Source organism: Artemia sp. Qi Xiang Cuo, chromosome 9 (assembly GCF_049724085.1).
Source record: "Artemia sp. Qi Xiang Cuo chromosome 9, ASM4972408v1, whole genome shotgun sequence".
Lineage (NCBI taxonomy): Eukaryota > Metazoa > Arthropoda > Branchiopoda > Anostraca > Artemiidae > Artemia > Artemia sp. Qi Xiang Cuo.
In genome coordinates this window covers 67314675-67326738 of record NC_142802.1, presented here as the reverse complement: position 1 = coordinate 67326738, position 12064 = coordinate 67314675, and the positions used below count along the sequence as shown (strand labels likewise).

At 36.3% G+C, this 12064-nt stretch overlaps 1 protein-coding gene across 2 annotated transcripts in view; it reads right to left on the bottom strand.

The window, feature by feature from the left end:
* The window catches only part of ci (transcriptional activator cubitus interruptus), a 221058-nt gene that overhangs the window by 111693 nt on the left and 97301 nt on the right, over positions 1-12064 (bottom strand). For both annotated transcript variants that reach the window (XM_089094842.1, XM_089094843.1), the window contains exon 2: positions 9546-9699. In XM_089094842.1, coding sequence (XP_088950968.1) covers positions 9546-9699 — 154 coding nt within the window. The remainder of the gene's footprint in view (positions 1-9545; positions 9700-12064) is intronic.

The window sequence follows — 12064 nt, the reverse complement described above, 5'->3', positions numbered from 1 at the left end:
GCAAATTTGGGCTATATATTTGCACACTAGGGGGAGGGGGGGGGTTAAGCATTGCATGTATTAAATACGTAGCCTAACGTAACCTAACCTAGGTACCTTTTCTCCACCCTAAACCCCAAAAAACAACAGTGTAAATATCGTATACGGAATGAAAACCACGCTATGGATTGCATTACTCTGAAGCCGTCTCTTGAATTAACCCGTCCAAAACGGGTTTTTCGTGACTGGTTTCCTTGTAAATGTCAATATAATGGGAAAGTACCCAATCAACTAACTAACCATCTTCACTCGCCAATCTCCAGAAAAGAGAAAAACAAACTATCGTTACCTCCTGCTGGTTAAGTTTAAAAAACACCCACTAATCTTTAAGTTGGGAAATTGATCATCATGACAAAAATTATGTTTTGGCAACTACGTTTTACACTAAACAGTGCTGTAAGCCTAAGTTGTCAGATTAGTATTTACAGCAACACTATATAAGCAAACAAATTTATCAGCATGAAAAGGCAGAAATAAATTACATACTAGCAAGAGAAAAAGATGAAGCAATAAAACTTTAGCTGGAATAATGAGAACCGTGCTAATGAAAAAAGAGTGAGGGGTACGAAATGGCTACCTAGAAAGAAAAGAATGCCAAAAAGGCTCAAGTTAGAAAGCTCAAAGGATAAACCTTTTTTTTAATTAAAATTACAAATCTCCAAATGATATAAATTACATACAAATCATACAAATCCCCAAATTACAAATCATACCAAATCTCCGTAAGGGAATAGGACGACCCTACCAAGATTTACACTAAGGACCTATTAGATGAATTTAGGGTTAAAACGGATTTTAAGGATTTTAGAACCCATCGAAAATTGTATGATATCCTAATAAAATTTTCCTGCAGTGACTGTCACACAAGGTCGTATCTGAAATTCAAAGTATAAACACATACAACAAGTACTGACAAAACCTATCCTCTCCACACAAAAAAAGTGACCCTTTGTACGCGTCTCCGGAGACGATTCCATACCTATGCGAACCTGGCGAGTAAATCACAAGTTCCGTTGGTGATTATACTTGTTCCGTAAAAGCTGTATTAAATTTAATTTATTAGCTCGGAGTGATTAAGTAGTACAACATTTACCCTCTAGAGGCGCTGAGGTACGCGGGGTCACTTTTGGAGAATTTTGTCAGTACTTGGTCAGTATGTTTATACTTTGCTGAAATTGTAACATCTCCAAGACTGTTTGCTAAGCAAACCTTAAAAGGGGGCATTGACAGGCAGAAGTGGTTTTAGGGGAACAGAAGGGGCACGCCACGGGTGCAGAAATTTTAGGGGCGCAAAAAGTAAAAATAAATAATCCAACGGTTATACTCATTTGTAATTTTTCAAATTTGTTTTTATTAAAATAAAATAAAGGGTACAGTTGATAAATGGAAATAATTAATAAATTATTAATAAAATAAAATCGATTAAAACCAAAAAATAATTCAGTAATAATAATTATAACTATTTAATAATAATTGAGTTAAGTAAATTAAAATAATAATTAAATAATTAAAATAATAAATCGAAAATAAATTATTAATTGATTAATAGATTGAAAATAATACTGTTTATAAATGAGAATTTTGTTACAATTTGGCCTGAAACATTTATGGGAGACAGGAGGGCTGATCAAGAGTTTGCCCCAGGCACAAGAGAGGCCATAACCGCACTGTTGGGAGGGCATTGTAGATCTGGAGGACCAAAGTGGAATTGGAAATACATCGCGCAGCTGATCCCCCCTTTGAGAACAGCTTAGCAAATAGTTTTTGGCAAATAAATCAGAGGCGCTAAAATGCCAGATATGATTTTTAGGTGAGACAGTAACTGTATGTACCAGGGCCATACCCATGATTCGTGGGGGGAGAATCAAGTCATTTTGAGGGTTTCAACTGATGGGCTGAACGTGCACTGAGGATTTTTATTGGCCATGTTTTTGCATAATTCGGTCTTTTTCACATCTTTTTGTAGTCAGAGTAATGCACAACCAGACACAGAATTTACTCTTTGAAACAAGGATTGGGCAAGGCCTTATCCAGGAATTTATCGGGAGTAGGGGTGTTTATGGGAGGGAGAGGTTACAAAAAAATACTTTAAAACGCATTTAAAATTTGCTTATTTGCATCTCTGTTATGTTTTTACGAATCGGACATGAATTTTAGGGGGGTGTTGCAACCCCTTACAACCGTCCGGGTTATAGCCTTGGTTTTGGCTCAAAAAGTTTTCGTCCTTTTTATAGGCTGTAGATTTCTTACGAAAGAACTAATGAGATTTTATTGCCTTCTTTTTACTGGGTCGAAATTCGACATAGCAATAACAGGTTAAAATTCAAAAATAAACCAATAAAATTAAAGTACACTTCTTATCGTGGAAGCATAGGACAGTCATGTCTCTTTTAGCTTCGGTGCAACAGTTTGGCAGGACGCCAGGGTTTTCGCGAGCTGGCTAGATACTATGGCTCAACAAGTTATTATGTCTCCTAAACTGAGATTGCATACCTACGACAAGTAAGTAACCATTTAACTAATCATTACAGTTCATGTTCCCAGACTTGGCACAAAGCTAATTTCATATAACGACCCATTAATAACAATTTTCTTCTGAAGATAATTGACCAAATTTTGCTTAAATTAACGCTTCTCAATTGATGGCTGTAACTTGAAGAAATGAGCAGGCAAACACAGTATGGCTATACTCATCAGTCAACTATATGAAAGGGGACTTGACTAGTTTATCTACCTTAGGCTAAAGCGGTAGTTGCAAGCCTATTAACTATCCTGGGCAAAAATTATCGCTCAAGAAGGTGAGACGTCATAATTTGAACAATCCAAAAGCACTAAGTATTGAGTCGTTTGACCTCCAGATTCATCATTTGAGTCAAAATATTATACAGGTGAAGTCTTGTCCTTCGTAAATAAAATTTAGGGGTAAAACTCCATCACGAAATTGTTTTGAGCAAAACTCATTGCGGTGAAACAGAAAATGCGAACTTAGACTCTTTCAAAAGTGATTACAAGTTAGTTCTAAACCTGATTTTAATACCCAGCTAAAAATAGGCGTGAACATGCAGAAACCGATGTAGCAACTTCCGAAGAGTGGGGGGATGAATAGCAGAGAACATAAAAAAATTAAAAAATTCGAGAAAATTCGGAAATTTTTGGAACGAATCAGAAGAATTTTGAGATGTTGGATAAGGCCCACGACTGAGCCCCCTATCTATACACGATTTAATATGCAGGTTCAACCCTTAGGTGAGGTAGGGGGTCAGTGAATAGAATTATTTCCTGTTTCTGTTTCCCTCTTTGTTAAAGTAAGAAAATAGATAATTAATTAAATTTACATAATTGGTAGCTACACTAAAAGTATACCTTACCGAGAAAGAGTGATTTTCTTCAATATTAATACTAGCAATCTCGTCCTGAAAAAAAGTTGGGACGAGAAATACTGTTTTTCATGCTTTATACCCCCCCCCCCCCCACTACAATGAGCCTAATTACCAGACCTGTGTGTGTAAGTACTACAGGAATATCTAAATGTTCAGGAAGCTATTAGGATGCTATTGGAAGTAACTCAACAGTGGCCAGGCAAGTACACATTCGAGCTTACCTCCTCTGAAACCTCAAGACCGTTATTATTATCCACTTCATTTTTCAGACGAGCCACGAGTTATCTGATGGTTTAAAGCCCCTCCCCCAAAGAACCATTCTAACTGACCATATTCAGCCACCAATCCCCAAAAGAAAGAAAAAAATCTCCCATTGCCTTCTGCCACCTGTACTTAAAAATCTCCAAATAATCTTTAACTTAGGAACTTGATCATTATGACAAAGATTATGTTTTGGCATCTATGTTTACACTTATTAACCAAGTTTTACACTTAAGACCGTTATTATTATTCACTTCATTTTCAAAATCTGATTGTTTTAAAACTCTTCCCTCCCGCCAAAAAGGGCTATTTTAAATTAGTTCACATTTGTGTGCCTGTCTTAAACCCATCGGCACCAGAATTGGGGGGTGACTCATTTGACAGCTGTCCATGTGTCCAAACGTAAAGGGCTTAAAACTTCTTACAAAATAGACAAATGAGGTACGATATTTTTAATGGTTCATCATATAATAAAAGCCTGGCCTCTCATATCTTTTAAGGTTATTACCCGAGTGTCTTTTATCTAGAATCGACTTGACACCCCTATTTTAGATAAGAGCGAATGGGGCAGTCCTTTTTTTAATGGAAGTTCACACTAAGGTCTAAATTTTAAAGATAAGTCTACTCTACACAAAATCAGGAATTAGTAAGAGTCAACTTAGAGAGAGGAACGGGTATATATGCGTGGGGGGGGGGGGACTTCATGCCTGTAATGATTAAAAATTTCCAGTTTTTACAATATCAGACTTATTTTCCTAAGTATTTCGTATTATTTGCTTATTTTGGGGGAAACTCCTTTAAATTTGCGTCCTGGTTGTCTAATTCCCAAATTGTGTTAATGACATAAACATTTGTGTGCGTTTCTGTGGCCAAAAAACTACAAGCAGTGCTTGCTAAATATTGTCTAGTATGAATAAAATGACTGATGATTGAATGACTGAAACTTCAGTTTAAACAACATATATTGGTAGGAAGGTCGGGGGGAAGATTGGATTTTGGAAATTTTGTAAAGTAGGTGTTATTTAGATAGAAATAATATTGGAACGTTCGTCCGTGTAGGTATGAGGCATCGTGATGATGATTTTCTGGAATAATCAGTTTGTGTTTTTTCAGTTTACATTTTGTTGTTGCATATTTTTGCTTGTTTTTTTTTTTGTATTTCACCATGGCCTAATAGCGCTTTCGTGTGAATAAATCTACCTACCTATTTCATGATTTATTCATAGTATCAATAGGTACGTAAGGATGAGCACGTGGCCAGGATTGCCAACGAAATGAGCGGATGGAAAGGGCACAAACGCCGCAAATTGAAATTATTTAAATGCATCCGATTATGAGCATTCATGAACTTAAACAGAAATTTCTTTCGGGGGGAGGGGCATCTTAAAAAACAGGTGAATGGTACGAAAAATATAACAGCTTGTGCAGAAAGTCATTACTTTTCTCAGGATTTTAGGGGGCAGGAACCCTTCAGTTCCTCCTCTTATATACGATCAAAGTGGCGTATGTATTCCCTAGCTCAAGCAAATTCCTAAATTCAGAAACATGTTTCAGTCCAGCTCGGAGGGATTCGGAAACAGAATAGATTTACTAATTTACGATTCAAGATAAGAATTAAATTCTCATATATTTTTTTTATATTCTACGTGCCAAATAAAAAAATTAAAATTTTCAGAGGGCAGGCACGTACGCAGGAATTTTTTTCGGGGGGGCCAATTTGCTTTCGGGGGGGGGGGCCAAAATTGTTCAAACCTATTATTCTGTGAGAAAAATCTGAAAATTATGGGAAAACGAAAAAAAATCGTGAGATTTCGCGGGGGGGGCGGGCCCAGAGGCCCCCCCTGCGTACGTCCCTGGCAGAGGGACTGTAAACACTTCTGAAAAATCTTTTAAAATTTTTTAGAGTGATTACTAGAATTTCCGCCCCTCCGCCGGAATTTCACTAAGTGCATCAGGAAAGGATAAGGTTGAAGGGGCAGTCATTTCTAAATGCAATATTGGCACTGGGTTGTGAGTGAGCTACTAGTAGAGGGACTTCCAAAATAAAATTTCATCAAAGAGATACAGAGTTTATTTGCAAAAATGTTGTAAATCAAAAAACGTTTGTTCTTATTAGTGACTTAAAATTTCAGATAGGAACAACCAATCAGTTAAAAGCCATCTGGTAGCCAAGTGGTTAGCGCATCGGAATTGAAATCCTGAGGTCAGGGGTTCGAGTCTTGATGTCGCTGGTTATTTGGTTTGGGTTTTGACTATAAGCTCAGCCGGAGTTGACCCAGCTCTAAATGAGTACCTGGAGAAATCTGGGGGTAAAACATGGGAAGCGTCGGATGATCCCAACCACGTACCAAGGTACCTGCGCAACGCACACCATTAAGCTAGGTGCCCAGAAAATGCGAATTCGCTGACGTTAAGGCGAATTCGTCGTCCTCAGGCGAATATTTTCAGCTTTGCACGTCCAAAATTCGCAGTTCGCACCTTTCAACACCTTTCAACTCTGAGTCAAATTTTATTCGCACGATAGACATTCGCATGACGAAATACAATAAACTTCTAAAAACACGATTGAAATACAATAAACTTCTGAAGCATGATTTCAGCTTATCTCTCCGAAGTCTTAAAGACAAAAGCCATAACGATCCACAAATCTTTTGTTTCTGTGTTTTAGAAATCATATTTGAAATTTCGCGTTCTGTGAGGCATGCCACACGAATTCGCTGTCGTGATGCATACTCACGAATTCTTCTGCGAAAATAATTCGGTTTCTGTGGGCACCTACCTTTAGTCAGCATTCGAAAGTTTTTTTTAAGTTCTTTCTACTAGCTTAAAATTTCACACAGGTTTTTAAAACCATAGGGGGGTTATTATGCAGGGCTATTTGTTTAAATATATGTTAAACAAATAAGTAGAACAACAGGGAATTTTTTATACAAGACAGTGGAAGCAACTTTAATTGAATATTTCGACCCTACATCCAAGAGCTGTCCTCAGCAAAACAGACGAAGAGAATAAAAACACTATAAAAGAAACTTATATTAAAATTCAATCATTAAAACTGTTTAAAAAAAGTTCTAAAACAGCCCTAATATCATTACTTCAAGGAAGTTCAACCAGGACTCAAGGTCCTGGATGAACTAGAGTCCTGGTTGAACTTCCTTGAAGTAATGATATTAGGGCTGTTTTAAACTTTTTTTTAAACAGTTTTAATGATTGAATTTTAATGTAAGTTTCTTTTATAGTGTTTTTATTCTCTTCGTCTGTTTTGCTGAGGACGGCCCTTGATATAGGGTCGAAATATTCATTTAAAGTTGCGTTCCACTGTCTTGTATAAAAATTTCCCTGTTGTTCTACTTATTTGTTTATGATGGAAATGCAGTGTGGTCTTCGTCGCTATTTAAATATATGTTCAATATTAGAAACTAAAATTGTACCCATCGGCAATGTATTTTCAAACTTTACAACCATCGGATTGATTAGAAACTTATGCGGCCCATCAATTTTTCCCAGAAAGCGATCTTCTTTATTAGTGGCAATATATGAACAGATGTTAAGAAGATGGATTTAATAAACAACGTTTTATCACTCTATAGTTCTTTTGCCATAGTAATAACCATGAAAAGGCTTCTTGACTATCAAATTACGGGATGCAATATTGAATGTCTTGGGCAATAATGAGGATAAAGATCTCAAGTGTAAACTTCAATTTAACCCAACTGTCGGTATTTGGGGTAAAGCCTAACTTGAGATGCATTTTCCTCCTTTACAATGAAAATGCGGGACTGTTTTGAAATTAATCTATAAAAAAGGCTGCTTCCTTTCCTAAACGACGGTGGAGAACTATATTAGCAACAGCGTTGCCAATCCTGACATCTTGCATCGTTTTTCGGACCAAAATGTACCACAAAAGATTCTTAGTGGTGCAATAGCAGCATTCTACGTCAATTTCTATTTCACAGACAAAATCTTCAATGTAAGCATTTTTTGGCTCATATCTTCACCCTGTCTTAAAAACTAATTTTGAGCGCGTTTTCCTCGTGTAATGATTAGTTTGAAATTCACAAAAATTTCTTCTTGCATCTCGTTTGCGTTCGACGAAAAATCCCAGTTCTTGCATCCCTGCATCCCTGCATCCTTGCATCCCTGAGCGGTAACAGGAGGAATTTTTAAACTTTCTAAAAAGTACAATCCAACCAAAATGTACCAGAACAATTAAAATAAAGTGAAAATATTGGAAAAGGCATAAAATTTTAATGAAACAGTGAAAAATAGCTTTTTCGTACAAAATAATGATAGAAGTCACAATATTTCTGCTTCGCATCCTTTTGCCTTTATCAGCGAGGAAAAAAAAATAAAGTAAGCTTAAACAAACGCAAAAAAGACAAGGTAAAGAGAAAAAACACGCAGCATGAGTTTTTCTTTTTGTTTCTCTCTCTCTCTCTCTCTCTCTCTCTCTCTCTCTCTCTCTCTCTCTCTCTTTCTCTCTCTCTCTCTCTCTCTCTCTCTCTCTCTCTCTCTCTCTCTCTCTCTCTCTCTCTCTCTCTCTCTCTCTCTCTCTCTCCTACACTTCTAGAGCCTTATGAAGGAGGCGGAATATGATGGTGTTTTGCTCTTTTATTTAACAAATGAGCCCTGAAATAAAACAATGTAGGTAAAAATATTAAATATAGGCCTACAGTATCTAAGACTTTTTTGCTGTAAAAGGGATTTCTTTTTAAATCAATTCAAAAATAATTTCCGAAAAAGAACTTTTTCGAAGAAAAGTAAATAGCCATACCAAAACTTAAAGACGGCAGAAATCAAGTCCTATAATAATTAAACTTAAAACCAGAAATTAAAATAAATAATCAAACATAAAGATAACAGACACTAAAGTAAATGACTAAGTAGATCCTAAAAAGAGTAAAAAATAAATAGGATACCCAAGTCAAACTTAAAACGAACAAAATTTATTACAAACAGGAGTTTGGTTACTGCCCCCTCCCCTAGCCTTAAAACTTCTAAATCCACTAAACTTCTGTCTGCAATTTTTGTTCAACTTAAGTTTGACTTGTTGACTTGAGAATCCATTTTAATTTTTACCTGTTTTAGGATTAACTTATTCATTTATATAGTATTTGTTATCTTCATGTCTGGTGTGATTAATGTCTTTTGACTGGTTTTAACATCTCTCTCAAAGTTCCCTGGAAGTTCAAACTTAATACTTTAGCCGTTCTTGAGAAATTTCACATACGCCCTTTTGATAACTTGGATGCAAATAGTGTCGTTTGATTCGTTCAAATATCAATTTTGTTTGATATTACTAGGAAACTGGAATAAAAAGTTTATTTCTTTACATTTTGCAATAAATCCATTACGTATTCGTAAAACGATTAAGTAATCTACATTTCAAAGATTCAACACAGGCAAAGGAGCAAGGTTTTGCCAAAGAATTTTTAATCTATTTATAATATTTAAAATCTGTATTCCAAAATATTTATCGATTGTTGGTCACACTGGTCTGCAGTAAAGTTTGAAGCGGAGGGAGGGAAGGGGGTCAACGTTGTCCCTTGTATTCTACTGAGAATTATAAACAACAACATCTAGAATATAGTTATCGAAATAGGGAGCAATTAGTTCAGGGATCCAGCAAAAAATTTTGGCAAATTAGATGACAAATATAAAAAAAATCGTAAAAATCATAAAATCTTTCAAGTTCGGGGGCAAGATAGGCGCATGGGCTCGCTGATACGAGGCGAAATACCTTTTCTGTCTTTCAATTGACAAAAAGTTCTTCATTCAAAACACTCTTGTCTCACTGTTTGTTTTGAGAAGGCAATCTAGATCGCAGCTCTCTTACTAAGTTAGAAATTCTAATATATAACTTACCCTTGGTTTGCATGTTGGAAAGGATGACCTAACCTGGATGTATCCCACACAGTTCTCTGATCCAGTCCAATTTGAGGTGAATTTGAGCCGTAGTTTGAAAATGCAGTTGGGACACTGTGTAACGGATGGCCACCGGGAGCGGGTGGACCGAGGCCTGTAAATAATTTGACAATTAAGGTTTATATTCCCTGCAGGGGCGTAATTTGAAATAGGGGAGGGAACAACTGCCCCCAAGGCCGTAGTCACCCCTTTCCAGCTGAATTTTAGTGTCTTCAAACATCTTGTCAAAACTAATATAGGCCTACATTTTTCAAGCACCCACAGAAACAGATCAGTTTTTTAGTATAATTTTGCTTTTATAGTACTATATGGCTCATTTTTCATTCTTAACTTGACATGGGAAAACCAGGTCCTCCAACTTCGCTCCCTCCCCAAAATTCTGACGAAATTACGCCCCCTATTCCATATGAAACATGCGATTTCGCGATACGTCTAAACTTGCAACGAAAGGACAAAATACGCATCATCGAATTCATTAGTTTTATATATATATATATCCATTCACCAAGCCAGAACTAGTATATTATTTAGCTATTTTCTAAGTTAATGATCTAAACTTACTTAAAAAATAAAAATCCTATTTTTCCATGTTTTTAACCTATTTTCAGCGTATATTTCACTGAAAATAACCCGAAGCAGATTACGAAATAAACTTTAAAAATAAAAAGATGATTACAACCATTAGATCATTTATTTGAAATTTTTCGCCTCTGAAATTTCGGCACCCGTTGCTAATCCCCCTTATCTCGTCCTCCCACATTAGGCCACCTCTACTTTTATGCAAAAAGAATGCAGTTGATTAATATATATGCATTCATTTTTCTATAAAAATAAGAAAGAAAAAATGTATAAAAATAAGAAAAAAATTTATTAAAATAAGAAAAAAAATGTAAAGTGCCTCAAATATAATGTCATAACATAAGGCACAGAAACAGAGGACCAAAAACGTAAGGCAAAGATTTTCATGTTTTAGAGGAAAAGAGGTAAGCAAAAACGCTGAAATAAAAATAATTAGAAAATCTTATTGTCTCAGCGGAACTGTTTCAGAGACTTGTGCTTCTGTTTACCAAAGGTAAGGCTTTAATTTTTGATGCAAGGGAACACTTGTGGATTCCATAAAAACATGTCGAGTTTTTTGGTGGGGCTCAAATCCCCCTTAAATGATACTTCTGGCTTTCAACCCTCTCCCCCTTCCAGAGATGACCCATATAGTTCCTGAAACGATACAGTTTTATCAAGTTGCATTGCTAAGACCAGTGGGTCAAAGGTAAGGCTTTAATTTTTGATGCAAGGGAACACTTATGGATTCCATAAAAACATGTCGAGTTTTTTGGTGGGGCTCAAATCCCCCTTAAATGATACTTCTGGCTTTCAACCCTCTCCCCCTTCCAGAGATGACCCATATAGTTCCTGAAACGATACAGTTTTATCAAGTTGCATTTCTAAGACCAGTGGGTCACTAGCCATCACTTCCTTGAAGTGATGATGCTAAGACTGTTTTATTTATTTATTTTTAGTTTTATTGGTCGCAAATTTTACGGTAAGTTTTATTTTTATATTTATCTGTGCTTTGGTAATGACGATACTGAGCGGAAATATTTGTTTAGAAAAAAATTCACCGTCTTAAAATAATTCCTGCTTGTTTTACCTTCTGACGTTTTTAGTGGACAGTTGCATACAGAACAGTACCTGACACACAAAGCGTACTGTGGTACCACCGTACCAATAGCAGGGATGCTACCTGTAGCACGAAAGTGCTATTTTAGCACCATTACTGTCAATCTTGACTGTAGCACCGAAAATCGCTGCATAGCACACAAATATGGGCAATTGTAGCACTTTAGGAACTGACGGTGGTGACAACCCTGACCAGTATTCGTGAGACAGGCAGGTGCGCTGAAGTACAGAGAAGAGGGGGTTTTCTTATGTGGCTCTGAATCTGGAGTTATTACGTGTTTTTTCAAGCGTGTATTAGGCAAGCTTGTATAATAAACTGAACGGATTCAAGGACCTGCTTTTAACCTTAAAAAAAAGAAAACAAAAACTGTCCTCGAAATTTCGCGTCAAGGTGGTATTTCCATCAAATATGAAAGAAAAGTTCGAGACAATTCGTCAATTTTCACAATGTGTTCTAAGTTTTGATATCTCTTTTTATGTTTACTTGCCAAGGAGCCACTAGAATTTGATTAACAACTTAAGGTGGGTAATCAGCGTTAAAGATACGTCCGCGAAATAGTTAATTAGTGCACTAAACAATTTTAGCAAAGTTAATACAAGGCGCTAAACAATTTACATAAATTTACAGGGTTGTCGCAACTAAAAGAGAAAAAACGAGTGGTGATATTGTAATACCTTGCGCTAAAAAGGTATTTGAACTTGCCCAAAAAGAATGGTGAAATTAGCTGTTAGAACAGCTTAGGGGTTCCTGAACTCTTTTTACTGTGGGGCCGCTCAACATC